Source organism: Schistocerca piceifrons, chromosome 1 (assembly GCF_021461385.2).
Source record: "Schistocerca piceifrons isolate TAMUIC-IGC-003096 chromosome 1, iqSchPice1.1, whole genome shotgun sequence".
Classification (NCBI taxonomy): domain Eukaryota; kingdom Metazoa; phylum Arthropoda; class Insecta; order Orthoptera; family Acrididae; genus Schistocerca; species Schistocerca piceifrons.
In genome coordinates, this window is record NC_060138.1 from 768629841 (window position 1) to 768651047 (window position 21207).

The 21207-nt window shown below is 42.1% G+C and overlaps 1 protein-coding gene across 2 annotated transcripts in view; it reads right to left on the reverse strand.

Moving 5' to 3' along the window:
- The window catches only part of LOC124712359 (longitudinals lacking protein, isoforms H/M/V), a 151047-nt gene that overhangs the window by 67201 nt on the left and 62639 nt on the right, over positions 1 to 21207 (reverse strand). The window contains exons 4-6 of one of the 2 annotated variants that reach the window (XM_047242664.1): positions 15828 to 15977; positions 11903 to 12184; positions 9678 to 9788 (exon numbers count right to left, since the gene is read on the reverse strand). In XM_047242664.1, coding sequence (XP_047098620.1) covers positions 9678 to 9788; positions 11903 to 12184; positions 15828 to 15977 — 543 coding nt within the window. Of the gene's footprint in view, positions 1 to 9611; positions 9789 to 11902; positions 12185 to 15827; positions 15978 to 21207 lie in introns of both variants that reach the window. The other variant, XM_047242657.1, reaches the window with a different exon arrangement.

Sequence of the window (21207 nt, forward strand, 5' to 3'; positions counted from 1 at the left end):
ACAAAGAAAAGGGGTTTGGTGGTGGCAAAAGTCTCCCTGTCAGTCCTAGTACAGACCAGGAAACATGGAAAGGGTTTCGCCTCAAGCCGGCATGTCTGGCTCTCTTCCCAGGGCGTATCCCATGAAGGCATGGCTGGAAACGCAGAAACAGGAACTGAGACAGAACTATGTTAAGGAAGGGATCGACCACAGTAGAGCAGCCAGACAGTTCAACATATTTCATGTGCCAAATGTCCGCCCTTGTACCACCCCCACTCTGAACAGGAGCTCACCTTGTGGGTGCCACCCAACGACAGCAATTGCGGCCTGGCAGGACGGTTGTTGCCAGGAGTTCCGATGCCCTGAAAAGATGGGCAACCAATTGTAGGCTTGCTCAAGGCATTCACAGCACAGGCGCCAGCAGCGTGATCCCTGTGGTATCACGGAGTTCAGCCAGATGGATACATAAAGCCCCACCGCACGGACTGGCTACCAAGCAGGTGACCTAGCAAGGAGGCGAAAGGGCTTTGGCAGGGAGAGAAGGGAAGGGGGAAAAGGGAGAAGGAGACGAAGAGGAGGTGGAGAGGAATCCATGTCAAAGACGCTAGGGAGGGAGTTCTTCCCCACCTGGCTCACACGACAGATTTCAAATTTGGAAATGGAGGTCAAACCCGTGAGGGGGACCAAAAAAGAAAAGCCAGAGAGGAGGAGGAAAAGCAACCAGCCAACACTGCAAGACAAAATTAAGTCATGAGGATAGCTGGGCTGACATAAAGAACAACACCAAGAGAAGGAAAGGAAAGGACAATGGGAAAGGAAGGACAGGGAAAGCAGCCTGGAAAAGAATAAAGGCTGCAGTAGCTCAGGGACCTGTGCACGCCACACATGTATCCCACAAAAGAGCTGTTGGCCCCTGGAGGGACAAATTTTGAGATCTCAAGGGTTAGTAAAGACATAAGTTGACAAAAAAATGTAAGGACTTTTGTATTTCTAAATAAGTGAGCAAAAATCTTAAGTACTAACATCAACATCTTTTGGAATGAACTATTTTGAGATGGAGAAAGGCAAGCCAAATGGTATGTATATGTTTCATTAAGACAACTGATGTTATTTTATTTCAATAAAATGAAACATTTGGTGACAAAAATACATATTTCATTGGAGTAGCAAGACAGATTTACATCATCACTGATCAATAACCTCAGAAAAATGTAGGCCTCTTGAAAGAAGTGTATAAGACAGGGAAGAGTTGTGTAAATGAACACTATAGGTGACTGCCAATAAATGTTGGTTCTACTATGTTTGTTATTGTCTGTTATTGCCCACTGTGTTATGTCCATTATTTTACAGGTATTGTGTGGCTTTTCTTTCGTGAAATACGTGAGTACGTAGCATACAAGCTGTTAGTGACTGCGACAAGTTTCTTCCTCTTATCATCCATACTTTCTAATATATAAACTACTTTAAAAGTGTCAAAATGTGCTAGAATAAATAAAATATCTATAAAATGACGCACTGTACAATGTTTCTTGTAATTCCTGAAGTCCACTATCAGTGGCCTCTGGTCCGCCAAGGAGTACCGCAGCCCTGAGTCCATGGATAAACCATGAAAATCTGCTGCATTATGCCACACACAAACAGACCTGGCCTGCATGCAGATCTGTGAGAGTAGATCCGACGGGCAGGGACTGCACATTAGTGAGAAATGATGGGCTTCAGATAGGCAGGCCTGATCTGTTAGCCAGGCCCGATTTGATGGCCAGGAGTTTTGGCCCATCATGGAAGCCCACTGTTATGGCCAGCTATTTACGTGTCACTGACATCATGTTGACAAAATGAGACTGTAGTGATCAATCCATGCAACAGATAACTTGCGTGAGTACTCTGAAAATCAATAATAATGAGGACAGGTAGCAACTCACTGTAAAGATGATCACCGAGCTGCAGACAGGCACATAGAAAAAACAATTACACTCTCACACATTCAGACACAACTAATGCACACATAACAGCTGTCTCTGGCTGCTGTGTCAACAGTCTCTGAGAATCAGATCCAAACAAACCACTCCTCATGCCTCCCTGCCTCTCTTCAGCAGCTGCTGGGCTAGCAGCAAGAAGTGGTGGCAGCACTGACTGCAAGCTGATGGGAGTGGTAGAAAGGGAAGAAGCAGTAAGAATGAGGGAGTAGGCAAGTGGCTCACATACTCAGCTGCGCCCAGACAGTGACGATGCACAGCATATCAGTAAGCTTCCAACCCAGACATTTGAATTTACTTAGGATTTCATAAATGACTCAGAAATGAAGTCAAACACACCTACTTAATTTGTTTGATATCTCACACTATAGTGTCACAACCATTGGGTTAATGACACTCTGGAATAATGACACTCTTTATGCTACTTGAAGAACAACCTACTAGTTTGATCTGAAATCTGTAATACCAGTCTACATCCTGCTTGCCCAACATCAAGCATGTGATATTCAAGCTGGTGCTAAGGATTCACAATCAGGAACACAATTGCTCCAATCTCTGTGTGTGTGTGTGTGTGTGTGTGTGTGTGTGTGTGTGTGTGTTTTGTGGGGGAAGGTGAGCTGTGATGCATCCACTCGCTTGAAAATGAAATTTTGATAAAATTGCTGATGTGAGATACTGATATCAAACATAAGTACAACTTTCCACACATGAAAAATTCTGGTAATGCAAAAAATGATCGTCAGGTTACTTTCCATTATGAAACTGGGTACACTCAGCAACTGTTATGGAAGTTATAAATGATAGAGCGCAGCAATCACCTCCCCCCCCCCCTTTTTTTGCAGGTTTTATTATGCAAATCCAGATTTTGGCTAGTGCCTAGCCTTTATCAAAGCACTATTTTTTAATCTTGATGCATGTTAGCTCCCTGTTGTTCGGGCTTCAGTCACAGTTCTTTGAATACTACTGTAGTAGTAGAAATCTGGATTTGCATAATAAAACCTGGAAAAAAAAGAAGATAGGACTGATTGCTGCACTCTATCATTTGAAAAAAAAAAAAAAAAAAAGATTTTTTGGACCTACAAATGAGACCGCTGCAATGGGACAAAGCTTTGTCTTCCTAAGCAATCCAACCACTGCACTTGCATTTTGTGCTTCATGTTGGGCATCTACATAAATAACTATAGTAATCTTAGCTCTCAAAAAAACTGTTAAAGATAGTGTTTGCTATGGAGTGGAACTGTGTTGTAATCACTCATTTCACTATCAGCAAACACAAACAAAACAACACAGCATTCGTAATGAATATGAAAGCCATGATGCTAACAGTAACATCTTATTTACAGGATTGGTAGTGACTGTAGACAAAACACTAGTGGCCTGTCAAACAACTCAGTCCGAGCTAGTAGGGCAAATTTACTGATAGTAAATATTAATTACACAGTTGAGTCATCACTTTAAAAATGTGAAGATGAAAATACCACCCCAGACAAATAAGGGTGCTTTCCTGCCCTGTTACAAACTGCAAATGCATGGCACAGGAAATGGGAGCTGGTGTGATAGGTCTAACTGAAAGACAAAACTACCCCAATCTTTGGCTTTTAGCTTCTTCTTGTAAATGCATCGAACTGAACTCTCATATCGACAAACTTTTAACTTGTAAGAGACTTGTAAAATTTCAGTATGGCCAATGTAGGAAACAGTTTTAAACCAATATTTTCTTTTAATATTGGACTTCACAGGAACAAAATAGCAACCAAACATTTTCTCCTGGTATTTCCTCTCCCAATAACCTTGTGTGTTTCACTACTACAATAGACATAAAAAAAACTGGACAGGTGTGAGCAGGACTCAATACAAACTTAATTATATATACAGATGATGATAATAATCTTTCTACTGGACACCACTCCAGTGACTTGCGTGTTCCTAACTTGCCCCACCCCAGCTAGGCAAGGGGGACCTACATTTTTAACAGGGATGGATGGTTGGTTCACTGGTGATGAGGCAGAGACCAAATAACGAGTTCATCAGTCTCATGATTCTAGGTGACAGAAAAGAAGGGAGGAACAATACCAGCAGCATGGTCCAGTTGATGGGACGGGAAAATGGACAAAGAGCAGGGGGCACCCCAGATGCACTATGCACGATGGGTCACCAGCACCGACGCAGACACATCTTGATCCCCACACCATACTACCATTGTGACACAACAGAGACAACAGCAGGGGAAGAAAACCCAATAAAAGGGGAAACAAAATGGCACAAAAGACCAGACAAGACATAGGAAAAATGGGGGAGCCTGGCCGGCAAGGAGGCAAGCCAAAGGCCTCCCAAACCCTTATCATTGCTAACCAAGGGGCTCCAATTCTGGAAGAAAATTCAGGTACTTAAATCTGGGAGAACTAACTCCTGTGACACCAACAGAGGGAGGACATATATAGTGTTAAGGGCCAAAAGGCAAAAGCAGTACAGCAAAACATGGAACACCGTGAGTGGAGGCCACAACTACTAAGGCAAGGGGGCTTTTTATGGAGTAAAAAACCATGGCTCAACCTGGGAGAGGGCGGTAGACTCCCGCTGGGAGAGGCGGATGGAAGGACACCATGTGGCAGGTGTCCCCAATTATTAGACGGGGTTCCTTCCCCAGTATCGGCCCATGATTGAGCGAAAAGGAATTTGATGTGAAGCTGCAAAACTGATCCTGGAGAGGTCACAGAGAATGGGAGGATACGTGGCTGCAGAGAACATGCCAACACGAAGTCAGAACAACCAGTGTGACGAACTGGCAAATTAAAATCAAGAGGGGGGCACCAAAGACCCCACTAATGAAGTGGAGGAAAGATGTGATGGCAACAAGCCACGTCTTAGTCCTTACAAAGTTCAAAGAAAACTGCGGCGGATGGCGGCGCTGAGAAAAGATGTGCCAAACTGCAGTTTCAAACTGTACCAAATGATCAATTGGAGATTGTCCCTCCTCAAAGATGCGCTGGCAGGGAGACAAAAGGTTCAGAGATTCAAGGGCCCAACAGAGCCGATAAATCATCATCTGTTCAAATAACTTGCAGTGTTGGGTTTGCTGATCTGGGGGAGCAGATCAAACGGCAAGACCATTGATCCCATTGGATTAGGGAAGGAAGTTGGCCGTGCCCTTTCGAAGGAACCATCCTGGCATTTGCCTGAAGCGATTTAGGGAAATCACAGAAAACCTAAATCAGGATGGGTGGACACAGGTTTGAACCGTCACCCTCCTGAATGCGAGTCCATAAATCCAGTGCGCTAACCACTGTGCTACTTCGCTCGTTTGTTGGTCGGACTGACTGGCCAATAATTATTGAGGGACAAAAGGTCATTACCGGGCTTATGGACAGAAATCATGATGCTGTCCCTCCACTGAGAGGAGAAAAAACCTTGGAGCCAAATACGGTTAAACTTCTACACAGGAGACGTCGTCGTGTATGACAGATTGAAGCAAGTGGTTTGGGATGGAATCAAGGCCAAGAGCTGAATCGTGGAAAAAGGAGAGGACCAGCCTGCTGTTCAGTAAAAGATTCATTGCAGGATTCTGCCTGACAAGGGGTAAAACATAAGTGGGTAGCTTCAATCTGCTGTTTCTGGAGGAGGAATTCAGCTGGGTAGGAGGTAACTCAGATGTCATCGCAAATTTGGTCACAGAGTGTTCTGCAAGAACCAATGGATCCATACTGATACCACCTAGGAGGGCAAGGCCCGAGGAGGAAGAAGGCCATTGGCAACCTTGAGTGTGCAGAGTGTAGCCCACACCTGTGACGAAGGAAGAGAAGAACCAAGTAAGGAGACTAAACGTTCCCAACACCCTGTTTGATTGATTGATTAGATAACAGGCTTTAGTTTGAAGGCATTGAAGGTAATAACATTGGCAGAGGTCTGGTGCTTCTTAAGGAATTGCAAGGCTCGACAGTGATCACAGATGGTGATGGCGATGGCAGTGGCCACACTCCATCATGGGACCAACCGGTGACCAATGTGCCCACTGAGCGGGGGGACAGCAGTGCAGGAGATGTGAATAATCATACTGGGCATATAACAGACAACTTCATCAATACAACCTGACAAAAAGGCAGGTAAACAGGTTGTGGAACAAATATAGAGGCCAATCAGTACCATGGAAAGCCCAGTGGGGTAACTTGCCCACTGGGAGGTGGACAGGGAATGAGAGAATCAGCATGAAATGGTCACTATTGCAGAGTTCATCATGCGGCAACCAGTGTAATGAAGTGAGAAGGCTAGGATATGTGAATGAAACACTAATGGCAGAGAAAGTGCCACAAGTGGCATTACAATGGGTTCATTACGAATGCACAGGTTGTGATCCACAAGAAACTGATCTACGAGAAGACCCAAACTAGACAATAAAGCACTGCTCCAGAAGAGCTAATGGGCATTAAAATCCCCAAGGAGGAGAAAGGGAGGGGGGAGTTGCTGAAGGAGGGCAGTTAGGGCTGTGGGCATAGGAGGTCTGTTTGCCGTGAAGTCTCCAGTCTGTGAGACACTGGGGGGGAGGGAGAGGGGTAGCAAAAGGAGGGGTTGGAGGAGCCTCAGGAGGAGGGTCCATCACTGACAGGCGATTAAGAATGGGGACATTCCTCCAGTCAGGTAAGTGGCACCCGGAGGGCATGGCATGGGAACTGCAGGGGAGGGTGAGAGGAGAGTGAGACAGACAGGCATAAGAATGAGGGAAGAGACGAAAGGATGTAACAGAGGCAAAATTAGATGCCATAGAAACAGGATGAAGAAAGTCACATTTCTGATGAGCCTCACTGTAGGATAAACAACCAAGAGACTTACACTCCCGTACTTCATTTTTGTTCGTATCAACCAGACCTGGCGAGTGTGAAGAACGATGGTTGCGTCAATTAATGCACATGACCGGCGGAACACAGCGGCTTCCCTCAAGGAGTGGGTGTCCATATTCATCAAATGGAGGGTCCGCTGTACAGCAAAAAGACATGCACCCAAAAGGTAAATGCGCGCGTGCGCGCCAGCACCCGCATGTGGGACAGTAGAGTGTGGAGGACAGTAGTTTACCTTAGGTTGAGGCTGGGATATTTTCAGGAATGGAGAATGACTTGTAACGATAACTCCCATCTACACAATACAGAAAAGTTGGTGGTGGAGGGGAGGATCCAAATGACTTGGATAGCGAAGCAGCCACTGAAATCAAGCATGTTATGTTCAGTTGTACATTGTATCACAGAGTGGTCTACTTTGCTCTTGGCCACAGCTTGGTGGTGGCTGTTCATCGTGGTGGACAGTTGGTTGTTAGTCATACCAATCTAAAAATCTGTGCAATGATTGTTGCAGAGCTGGTAAATGACATGACTGCTTTCACAGATGGCCTGGCCCCTGGTGGGGTAGGGTAAACCTACGACAGGAAGAGCTCGGTGGGTGGATTGGGCAGGTCTTCCACAGGGGTATGTCCCTAGAGGCAAGGAACTGTGATTGGTATTGGCATAGGGATGGACTAGGGTATTATGGAGTTTGGGTGGGTGATGGAATACGACATTGGGAGTGGTAGGAAGGATCTAGGGTAGGATATCCCTCACTTCTGAGCATGATGTTAGGTAATCAAAGTGCTGATGAAGAACGTGGTTCAGTTCCTGTACTTATGATATGGGATCACTCTGGCAGAACTTATAAGTGGAGGAGTCTGGTTTGGGTTCACTGATGACATCTTCAGGATCTGGACTAGGGGTCAAACCATCCTATCTTCGTTCCTTTGCAACCTCAATACCTTCTCTCCCATCCACTTCACCTGGTCCTCCTCAAACCAGCATGCTATCTTCCTGGATTATGACTACATCATCCTCTCTGATGGCTCCATTCACACCTCTGTCCACATTAAACCTAATAACCAACAGTATCTAAATTTTAACAGCTGTTACCCTTCCACACCAAAAAATCCCTCTCATACAGACTGTTAACCTGGCGATGGTGTATCTACAGTGACAAGAACTCCCTTGCCCATTAAACTGAGGGTCTCACGAATGCCTTCACAGACAGGACTATTCCTCAGACCAGGTCTGTGGACAGATCTCCCATGCCATTCCTCCTCACACCCCCAATCCTCCAACCACCGCCAAGAACCAAGCACATAGGAGTGCCCCCTTTGTCACCCAATACTGCCCTGGACTGGAACAACTGAACCACATTCTTCGCCAGGGCTTTGATTGCTTAGCACCATGCCCTGAAATGAGGGACATCATACCCAATATCCTTCCTACACCTCTTAAATTGTGCTCCTTCGCACGCCCAACCTCCACAACATCCTAGTCCACACCTATGCCACTTCAAATCTCAACCCATTGCCGCAAGAATATAATCCCTGTGGAAGACCCAGGTGCAAGACCTGCCCAATCCAATCACCTAGCACTTCCTATTCCAGTCCTGTCACATGCTTATTCCACCCCATCAGTGGCTGGGCCACCTGTGAAAGCAGCCACATCATATAGCAACTCCGCAGCAATCATTCCACAGCTTTTTATATTGGTATGACTACCAACCAGCAGCCCATCAGAATGAATGGCCACCGCCATACTGTGACCAAAGAGAAAAGTAAACCATCCTGAGGCATAACATGCAGCTAAACATAACATGCTTTACTTCAATGGCTGCTTTACTACCTAAGCCATCTGGATTATCCCCTTCACCACCAGCTTTCCTGAAATTCGCAAAAGAGAGTTGTCCCTACAAGACATTCTCTGCTCCTGAAATTATCCCAGCTTCAACTTAAGGCAACATACTATCCCCGTATCTTCCACCCAAAAGTTTCCAACCCTCTGTCCTATCACTGCCTATGTATTCTTGCCTCCCATCCATTTTGTGTGCCGCCGTTTGCCAACGCACTCGCCCATCACCCCTCCCCCACCATCTCCCTGCCTCACAACCACCCAACACTTTGCCTATTGGCAGTCTAGTCCCTGCAGACACTGCCAGACAGTGCTCTTATGCTCTTCTCTCCCCTCATCCGTACACTGCTACCCCTTCCCCTTCCCTGCCCCCTCTTTATTGCTGCTTCCATTGAAGGCCGCTGTTGCTAAAAGCTAATGTGTCGTATCATCTTTACGGTACGTTAACAATCTATCTTTCCGTTACATTGTTGATATATCAACCTGGAGTTTCCATGGTTTGACTTCAAAACTTAAATTTTTCACACTGCCAAGTACTGTATGTGACAAATTTAAACTTTATACCACGAGAAAAAGGGGTGTTAATGGTCTGACAGACAGACAAATGGTTCGTGAAGTGATCCTATAAGGGTTCTGTTTTTACCGACTGAGGTACAGAACCATAAAAAATAAACTATGCTAGCCTACAGCCTCAACTTTGTGCTGACTATGGAGTCAGAATGTGCCACCCAAAAAACAGCTAGCACTGAGGAAAATATACCTTTAATCCTTGATTCCTGGAAATGTAATTCACAATGATATTTTAATGAGAGTCAGAGGAACTATAAGCACGCAAATAAGCAGCCAAGAACTGCGGATCTCTCTCTCTGAATAATACCTTAGAAATAATTATGAACCAAAACAATGCAAAATACAATCACTGGCAAATTTAGAACAAACAAAAGTATGAATGTGTCAGCAAATTAACATGCAGTGTGGTGAGGTGAGGTACCTGTGATGGGGTCGGGGTGCCCTTGGCGAGGTGCGAGAGAAGTGTTGAATAACTTTGGACACTCACTGAAGATGCAGCTGGAGTAGCTTCTGCTGAAGTATCACAATTAATCACCTCATTTTCTGCTTCATCCCAAGCTGAAGTTTCATTTTCTGCATCAGATGTCCCAGTTCTGTCCTGTACGAAAGAAAAAAGCCATATTTTATCAAATGAAACCTGCCTCATCAAGATCATACACAGAATGGACAAAGTACTGATGATATGGATATAAATTACGAATTAGTCTTCCCAAGCACTTTGACATAAGATTACTGAAATGCTGTTGGATATTTCCACTACCCACATTTTTATTATTTTACATCTGAAGAAGAAGCAGACACACAAATTACCTTCTACTAAGAATGTGGAATGCACTCAATGAGAGTGATATGACTTTCAAAATGATGGAGAGCAAGAATCCGTCATTTCCTTTCTAGTTTTAGCCCAAACAGCAGCAGCTGACATAATAGGGCATGTATTAAAACTCTAAATACTGCAATGATAATGGCTAGTTATTAGTTGAAATTTGCTTAAGTAAAACCCGAAAGGAAATGACTGATGCTGCTCTCCATCACTCTGAAAGCAGGCAAAAATTTTTCTTACCTTTAATATTCTGGTACTTTAGTTAACTAACAGGTGAATGGACAATACAATTACAACTGTAATTCAGAATAGTTGTAAACACATGCAGATTCATTTACTCAAGTTAACTCTCACATATCTGCACACTACAAGAGAGAATCTTTAGAAACACAACAAATACAGTACAGGAAATACACATTAATGAAATATTACAATAATGGAGTGTGTGTGTGTGTGTGTGTGTGTGTGTGTGTGTGTGTGTGTGTGAGAGAGAGAGAGAGAGAGAGAGAGAGAGAGAGAGAGAGAGAGAGATTCGGAAGGGACCAAACCACAAATGAATGGCCTCACAGAACACTTCACTTAGATAAGATGTTGGCAGGTATGCCATTCATGTATGTTGATGTTGAACAGAGAGACTGAAAGATGATACTGTCCATCATGACACTCAGTATAATGCAGCGAAGCAAGACACTACAGGCTTCAGACCAATCTTCCTGCTACATGGTCACAAGGCCAAAATGACAGTGGATACATTGTTACCATTTCTGCCAGATGATGATCAATATGACTATGTGAAACATCACCAGGACTGAAGACGCAAGACAGCTGGCTCCGACTCTCGACGCCCAGGAGAAGGACCAAGAGTGCTAAAGTGCAAAGCACAGATACAGTTTAGGAGACTTGGTTTGGATTTTTTGGCTCTGCAGAAAGTAGGACTATTGGAAAAGTTACTAAAGGGCTGCTTTGGTTTGTATTATATCTTTCATTACTCGTCTAATGCTTCAGGTGAAGTCTAGGATTACAAACCTTCATCAAGAAGACAAAGGGCAGAGATGTCATCCATGCCCTCTGTATAAAACAATCCTACAGTCCAGAGGTGCAGATTAGTGATACGATGTTCAAAAAAACTACATCTTTGATGGGATGAACTATCCTCATCACAAGTCGCAAGGATCCACAAGCACCATCATAACAGGACCATTGACATGATCTCGAGCTAAGGTGCAATAGTTGAATACAAAAAGAACTTCTGGATCGGTGGGTTGCTGTTTCTCCAGGAGAGGGAGCAATGCTGTAAGCTGTGGTGAGTGCTGAGTGGTGTAGTGATTAGCGTTGCTGGTTGGTATGCTAAGGGTCACTAGTTGAAACCTGACTTGGAAGTTCCTGAAGGCTTCAGTTAATGTTAATAACTGATGAAGATACAGCTTTTTTGACTTACCCAACATGCGAATGTTACTTTCCCCACATATAAGAAATCTAGAACTTAACTCAGAATATATTCCAAAGTTAAATGAAAACATGGCAGATTTCAATAACTTTCAGTGAGGGGGGAAAAAAAGAAAAAGAAAAGGAAAAACAAACACTAATTGTTCCATACACTCTGAAGTTAATGAGAAGTATAAGCATTTAATGAACATATTTACTATTACAAAGTGATGACAACATGTGTGTGAATGCCTAAGGGACCAAACTGCTGAGGTCATCGATCTTACACACTACTTAAACTATTTATGCTAAGAACAACACACACACCCATGCCAGAGGGAGGACTCAAACCTCTGGCGGGAGGGGCCGCGCAATCCGTGACATGGCGCCTCCAACCGTGCGGCTACAATGTGATATAACTAATTCAAAATGAGCAATAGAATAAATTATTTTGTAGGACTTACTCTAAAAGTTGCTTCATTGGTGACAACACTTGACACGCTTGTCACTTTTGGATGGAAGACAGGACTGCTTGCATCCATGGGAGGACGACCTCTCCTCCTTTTCAGTGGTGGTTCAACTTCATTATCACTAACCACTGTGTCCATTTGTGATGATCGGGTGTCAGTATTGTTCACATTCTCCTCTACAGATTGATTTGCTTGGGTTTCAGATCGCCAGGAAACCTCTGCCAAGCCTTTAATTCTCAAGTCTTCTGCGGCTTTTAGTAAACTAGCCAAATGGGACTGAAATATAAATTACTCATTTGCCATAGAACTTACAATAAGAAAGGGGAAAAACAAGAAAACATCAGAGAATATAATAGGTGAAACAACGTAATGGAAATCGCAGACCTAAACTATGTTAAATATCTATCAACCTAGAATTTTCTCTCTATGCCTATACAATAAACATTAGGATAAGCAAAGTAAAGTCAATGAGATTTCCAATGTTGATCAAAAGAATAAACATAAGCTCCGGAAGCAATTTAAAAGTTAGCCCTATATACACACTGATTTAAAGAAAAAAAAGAAAGACACACCAAAAAGTAATTAATGTAGAGCAATGAAATTTTGAGAATACATATGTCTAGGTAACATATTTAAGTGACTAACATTGCAAGATCACATGCTGATGTAGTGTGAGATAAGCCATCGCAAATGTGAAAAGTGAGTACATTACAGTGTAACTGCCAAATTGTTGAATTCTAGCATACAAATTTTCACGCATTGTGTTGTACAGGTGCTGGACATTAGTTTGCGGTATGGAGTTCTATGCGTGTTGCACTTTGTTGGTCAATGCAGGGACAGTTAATGCGGTTCATGGATGACTTTGGAGTTATTGTTCAATGATGTCCCTCATGTGCTCGCCTGGAGGCAGGTCTGGTGATTGAGCAGGTCCAGGCGACACGTCAACACTCTATAGGGCATGTTGGGTTGCAATAGTGGTTTGTGGGCAAGTGTTATCCAGTTGGAAAAAACACCCTGCAATGCCGTTCATGAATGGCAGCTCAACAGAACGGATCAGCAGAGTGATGTACAAATTTGCAGTCAGAGTGCATGGGATAACCATGAGAGTGCTCTAGCTATCATATGAAATTGTTCCCCAGACTACGATGCCAGGTGTAGGTCCTGTGTTTTCAGCATGCGGGCAGTTTGGTTGCAGGCCCTCAACAGGCCGCCTCCTAACCAACACACAGACATCACTGGCACCAAAGCAGAACCAGCTTTCATCAGAAAACACAACAGCCTTCACCCTGCCCTCTAATGAGCTTTTGCTTGATGCCAGTGAAGATGCAAATGGTGGTGGTGTGCAGTTAGTGCATTGCACACTACAAGGCTTCTGGCTCATAGCTGTACCAATTTGTAACAATTCATTTTGTCACTGTAGTGCCATATGCAATTCAATTTGCTGCTGCAGATGCAGTATAATGCACCAGCGCTACATGCCAGACATGGTGGTCTTCTCTCTTGGTAGTGCCATGTGGGTGTCCGGAGCCTGGTCATCTTGTGTCCATACATTATCATGACCACCACAGGCAACAATCATGTATGGTGGCTACATTCCATAACAAGTCTATCAGCAGTATCTCAATAAAAAGATTCACACAGTTATAGTTTTCGGCCGTTAAGGCCTTTGTCAGCAGTACACACACACACACACAAATGCAACTTGCCTACATGTCTGCAGTCCCAGAGAGCTGAAACTACTCTGCATTCCATCTTGGATTTTCCGTTGTTTGATTAGTACCTTTCTTTTAATTTACCAACAGAAATTTGTATTATCATCAAATAGATAGTAGTGTTCTTTTTAATAGTCAGCACATTGACAAAATTGTGTACACTGCAGTATCTCGGAAGGAACATCCTGTTTCTCATAGCCCTATTACACATCATTCAAACTCAGTGAGCTGTTGCTAATGGTCCTTGTGTGTTAAAAATATTCTTAACACACATCAACTCACCAGTCCAGTCCCAGAGGCACTAATGCTCACAACTGTTATGGAGTGTATTTAAAGCAAACCTGATTTTTGTTCTCATAATGGCACTACTAGCGCCACTCTTACGTGACTGGCATGAAATTGGATTAGACATCATCTTTCAGATGTAGAAACATGCTTACCCACTTTTGTTTATGTCACAACTCCTCCTCGATTTTTTTTTCTGTCAGTATATTTAAGACCTAAAGCAATTAATGTATGATAATATTAAGATTATTTAAATATGTGTAAAAAGGCTCGTTTGGAAAAGAAGGAAAAACAAATTCTTGCTTTCATCTTCTATTCCACAAACTATTCTACAGTGGATGGCAGAGGATCTAGTAGTATATCATAATTTCTATGTCCCACTGTTCCATCTACAGAGGCAACACGGAAAGAATTGCTCGTATTTCTCGGCGTAATCTTGAAACCTAATTTTGTTAATGTGGCTATTACATGCGGTGCGTGTTGGAGCCAGTAATTTTCTTCATTTTTGCTGTTCATGGGCTCCCCGAATCTCGAGAGAAAGGTTCTCCACAATTCATAATGCCTTTCTTTTCGAATTTTCCACTGCAGTTTGCTGAGCAGTTTATGACACTTCCACACTGACTATTCCAATCTGCAACAAATCAGGCAGCTAGTATTTGATTGTTCACTGTGTCTTCTTTCAATTTGATTCAGTACGGGTCCCAACCTCATAAATAATATTCTAGAACTGGTCCAACAATTTATAACTGGTGTCTCTTGTCAGTGAATTTTACTTCTGTAAGAATCGTCAATTAAGTCTCCGTCTGGTATCTGCATATAGATGGTAAGATTTGAATGTTATTTTACCTCCCAGATTCATTCACATAAAATTGTGAAATTTTCTCGAAGGAATTTCTAAGGAAAACGTATTGAGACAAGTATTTTGTTACAGTTCTTCAGAACCATCATTCTCAAGAATTATTCATCAAGGAGTTTTACACAGATTCAGCCTGATTTCTCCCAGATTGTATGATTATACTTTGGAAATTTTAAGAGTTTGGACACTGATTCCAATGATAATCTATGAAGGAAGATTAAGTTATGGGTTTAATGCCCCATTTACAATAAGGTCATTAGACACAGAGTAGAAGCTAGTTATTTTTTCCAAAATGTAAATCCGGATAGCCAGACAAGAATTTGAACTGCTCCTCCCCATGAATACATGTCCAGTGTCATACAACTGCACCCTTTCACTCAGTGAGGAACTAAGGAAGTAAATGCTAAAGAGCACAGCCCTGAATACCTGAGCAAGTCCAATGCAACAGGAATACAGCAAACGCTTCGGAGATTGTTCGCTATCTACCGTTTTGCTTCAACAGCAAACCACTCGATGGGCGCATAGTTTGCCTTTAGTTTGAGGGACATTTACTGAGGTTGTACCAATAATTTCCACCCTTGAAGTCAACACAAGCTCTCAAGTTCCTGCGACACACACACACACACACACACACACACACACACACACACACACACACACACACAGAGTTCCGAAACACAAACTCAGCTATTGCTGACTAGCTCCTTGAGGTCTCGACTATCTGCCCTGATCTACATGACCAGTGTACCCAAACAATATTTCAGAATTATTACCTGGGGAAATAATGAGAATAATTGCTGACTATAACTAATCTGATTTTTATTTGAGCCACAGATAAATTTCAGTGCCAAATTTAATAATTATAATCACCACAGCTTGTCTGAAATGTCCTGTACGACGTGATCTGGTGTGGCAATGGAAGGAACCAATCCTCTTACTAGTGCAAAGTGCTTACGATGATAATGGGATGGTAGGGCATGAGGAGCTGCGAGGTGAGTTGATTAGATCACAAACATATAATCAATTAAAATTTCCAAGCAGAATGAACCAAGGCACTGATACTCACATGATCTATGTTGATTTCTCCACGATACATAAATTCAACAAGTGCTCGTATATCTGCAAACTTAACATCCTTCAAAATCACAATAGGATTCTTTTCTTCGTACTGAGAAAATATTGTATCGAAGTATGTACTACATGCTGACAGCACAACCTGTAAAGATAAAAATATAAACAGTTACACACTTTTAAATTTCAATTTTCTCACAATATCAAACTTTCTTCTTGGAGTGTACAACAATCTATGATCAAAATGTAGCAATTTATGAAATACTGTATAAAGTTCCTACACAACTATTATAAAAATAAAGGTGATGGAGAATGTAAATATTTATTTATATCAAAAAGAAAATTCATTCTAGAAAACTATAAAATTTCTTGGAGATACAGTGGCTGGCATGTACTTACATTAAAAATTCAAAATTCAAAGTACTGAAAAACAGACATGCCAAAGTAGACAGTAACTACTATGGTTCTGAGAACTGTTAATTTCTTTATCTGGTTGAAAAAGAGTAGGTTAGGAAATATTAGAAAGGAGCTGCAGCTCACTCAGTACATTGAAAGTGATCCATTTTTATCCCAGGCCATAAATATTATGTTGTATCTGTTGTTATTTATATTGTTATTTAATTACATAGTGTAGTCAGACTACAAAAAACTTTCTTTTTCACATATTATCATATTGACAGTCACCACTCCTTTTTCACTTGGAGAGAGTGTCACAGATTATTAAAAAGAATGTCTAAGACACAAAGTGAACTGTTCAGTTAACATGATGTTTAAAGGCACATATACACACACAGTGACAAAGGCACATGACATTATATACAGTCACAATTCAGCATGTCGTGACCGTAACTTGTACCGATTCGAGAATTTCTGTGTAAATTCTAGAACCACTCAGCCTTCCACCATCTCGAACACACAATATTCTGGATATGAGTGTGGGATGGAAGAATCCTACCTACTGCGTGTCAGATGTTTGTGTATGCAGGTTTAAAATCAGTTGCAGGAAGAAAGTAGACGCAGCAGTTGGACGGCACCGACAAGTACCTGTCGGGCAATCCATAGATGTTTTAGTGAGTGTGTAAGGAAGAACCATGGAGTTTATATGCAGCTCTGTGCTCATTGTGTCATTGACTATTGTTATTAAAATAAGAACAGTTGAAAAAGTACTCTTGTAGACTCTTGACGCAACCTTGTTAGAGGCAACTCGTTTTACGATTCATGTTAAGAAAGGTCATGGTATCCAAGCCAACTTTCTTTTAACTGTAACTCTATTTCTTTCTCACGTCCAACTGTACAAGAGACTTGCAGGAAGTTACATATTAATGTGGAAAGTGAGATTTTTATAGTGTATGGAGGTCAAACACATCGTTAGTTGACAAAAACTAAAGTTTGTATGTCTACTTATTTCATAAGTAGAAAGAGTCTAAAAATTCATGTACCTAGCATTATTCGACAGAGAAGAAGTCAAGAGGGTTTCCAGCAGCCAGCTATTCAGTAAACAAGAGTGGTTGCAAATTCCACGTCAGTCACAGTCACCTCGTAAAGAAGTGGAAGATGGCTTGGAGGCATAAGCTGATATAACACAGATCCACACTCATACTTTAAGTCGTCAGAACGTTAGGAACTATAGAAAGTGGTGTGTCGACAACGTCAGTGTCAGTTGCACAACAGAAATCAGAATGCAATGTCCTAAGAAAGTTCTCCCTGTGCATTTAATTCATGAGTAACTAATTCACTACTACTAGTAGATAGTAATATTATTCAAACTTTTTTCAGAATGTGCCCTGCTTATTTCAAAACAGTTCTGCAGAAGGATAAACCATGAAAATCCGCTGCATTATGCCACACACAAACAGACCCTGCCTGCAGGCAGATCGGTGAGACTAGATCCAAAAGGCAGGGCCTGCACATTAGTGAGGACCAAATGTGCTTCAGATCGGCAGGCCCAATCCATTACAGATACCCACAGAAACGGACTCCAGTTTTGCCTCATTGTGTATATCCACCCTTGTGGCCAGCTATTCTCGAGCCACGGACAGCATGTTGATGAAATGAGACCACATTGGTCAATCCATGCAACAGGTAACTTGTTCAAATACTCTGAGAATCAATAATAATGAGGATAGGTAGCAACTCACCGTAAACATGATTGCTGAGCTGCAGACAGGCACGTAGAAAAGACAATCGCACTCTCAACTGAATTTCAGCCATGGCTTTCATCAGAAAACGAAAGTACACACATTCACACAAATACCCAGACACAACTCACGCACAAATGACCACATCTCTGGCCACTGCATCTACAGCCTCTAAGAATTAAATCCAAACAAACCACTCCTCATGCATAACCTGCCTCTCGTTGGTATCTGCTGGGCTATCGGCAAGAAGTGGTGGCAGCACTGACTGCAAGCTGAGGGGAGTGGTAGGAATAGGAGAAGCAGTAGGAATGAAGGACCTGATATTTTCACAATGTGTTGGAAATGCCCTGATTTCCAGAACATGTGGCAAACCTGTATAATCTTTTTTATTGCCTATGTGGATTCTAGTTACACAAATATGAGTTAAAAATGTAATGAGAGCAATTTTTTCATAAGCATGAATTCTACTATTTTTCACACATCAAGGTTGTCCCCTTTGTACTAGTTTGACAGTTACACAGTGGCAAATGTTATGTTTCCAGTTTTTGTTGCAATCCTGGAAGGCTTCTGTTAAAATAAACTTCAGTTGGTCAGTTACACTTGGAAGTAACAGAGAAATACCCTTTAAGTAGATTTCAAACAGGGCAATAAAATGAGGTCACCGGACCAAGATCCAGTAACTAGGTGGACTGAGGAACTTACAGGGATACCATTTCCTGCCAAAAATAGATGGACAGAGATAGTCGTGTGATGGCACATAGCCACGATGCACATCCGAGTACATCCCAGTCCTGGATGCTCAGGTACAGCTTTCCTTGAGTTTTTCAAGAGCATCTCGATAAGAAGATTGACTGAAAATTTGTTCTGGAGGTACATATTCTTAATGGGGAATCCAGGAAATGTAGACAGGAAGATGAGGAGACGGCGAAAGCACTGATTTTGGGTTTGCTCATTCTCACTTTCTTTGAACAGGGAGAGTTTACCGTTATGCCACTCCAGACTTTGGTGTTTAATTCTGGGATCATATCTGAAAAACCATGCCTAGTCACCTATGATAATGTGAATGAAGAGATTCCACTTGAAGATCACTTGAAGATGTTCCTGAGACACCCTCCCAATTATTGTTGTTCTATTAGTTGTGAGGTTCTTTGGATCAAATTTTGCACAGTTTTCATGCATCCACATCCTTTGTTAAAATATGATGGACACTTAAGAAATTCAAATTAACTCCTCCCCCCCCCCCCCCCCCCTCTCTCTCTCTCTCTATCTCATCATCAGTTCACTCCTTTCACATTATCATTTGTTGTTCACATTTTGGATCTATGCACAAGCTTTGCCTTCCACTACTTCTTGGCCAAATAAAATGGTATTTTGTCACCTGAACATATGCCCTGGATGTAGTAAGTTCTCCATAAGCCCTTTATAACTTTTCGTAAGTCTCCGTAGCAACACACACTTTTGCTAGTCCCTGCTTGCAATACACTGAACAAATGCAACTTTACTTCCAACACTCTGGACACTCTTGCACAACTGCATTCAGTTCAAACTGGTTCCGAATCAAAGGTATAATCCACTTTAACTCTTGCACAAAGGGGGAGGTGTAGGTGTACTGCATATGCTTTCCTTAGCCAATTTGGAGTACTTTTCCTATGGACAAAACTGTCTTCGAGCTGCAATGACATCCATGCCTCATACATACAGTTTCTGCTCTGTGTCACTATGTTCTGATTATGGTCTAAAATGGACAAACTGGTAACCATTTTTAAATATCTATCTACGTGTCCAAAACTGCTTCTTAATTTTATTACATTTTTTCTATAGAACATTGCTTTTCCAGATTATGATTACAAAAATAATTTCACTTCGTGAAATGACTGGCAAATTAGATCGAACAATTGAAAGGGTGCACTGAGCAGCCACGTAAGAAATAGTGTAGCTTGATAGGGAGTGTATGTATTTGCATTCTTACATGCAACATGTTTGTACTTCGGCTGTTTATTTCACCATATACAAGTTACATTTAAAAGTTAACAGTGCCCCAGGAAACAGTATGTATCCACTCTACAACTAGATTTCTGGCAGGCAGGACGTACGTCCTGGGTATGCTTATTAAATTCACATAAAAGTGAACCTGACATAGGAAAAGATTTAAGTATGCTTTTTTACTGCCATTTAAGTAATATGGAGATTATTTGGGTGAATTAATCTGATGATCAATAGCTGTAATTAGGCTCCATGACTTGACGCAAAAATTGATTGTAGACTGGCTCTCAGATAGTCTTCATTATGAAAACCCATTTCCTAGTTTTGAAATTGAATCAATCAGGTGGCATCCCAGTATTCTGGAACTTTCACTGTAGTAGCATCATAATTTTTCTGCAAACCACTGCAAAATTCACTGTCTATTGAATGTACATTAGGATCTGGGACCAACAGAGATTACTTCCAATGGGAACACTGAGATAAGGCAATCAAACTTTCTCCTGTAGAGTTAGGAAAGTAACAGAGGAAAACTGCAAATGCACTCAAAAAGTGTTCAACAAAGCCCTCAACATGCAACCATTCACAGAGAACAACTTGCACGGTTAACATGTCTGACACAGTGATCTGTCATGCCAAGAACATTTATATTTTAATTCAAATGGCTCTGAGCACTATGCGACTTAATTTCTGAGGTCATCAGTCACCTAGAACTTAGAACTAATTAAACCTAACTAACCTAAGGGCATCACACACATCCATGCCCGAGGCAGGATTCGAACCTGCGACCGTAGCAGTCGCTCGGCTTCAGACTGTAGCGCCTAGAACCACATGGCCACTCCGGCCGGCATATTTTAATTACTTAATCAGTTAGGAATGGGGTGGGGCTGATACAGTTGGTCTCCGGGAGGGAGGGAGGGACGGAGCACATTAATCATAAAACTGACTTACATTCCACATCATAGCAACAGGTTGCAGTTACGATCCACAAAACATGCAAATAACTAACACCGTCTGCCTTGCTCTTGATATTCATTCAACTACTTTTTTCCCCAAAGGCTTTCCCTTGTCCCTCTACAGGCTTCACAACATCTCTCCAAGCTACTTGTTAACAAACTTAGTTAATAGGTCAGACAGGAAGGAGTTCACTATAAAATAGCAGGAACACATGGATGCCATCCAGCTTAACAACTAGCTTTTATTTTTTATTTTTTTTTTGGGAGGAATGGTGGTGGCGGTCTATTTAACCTTATATCA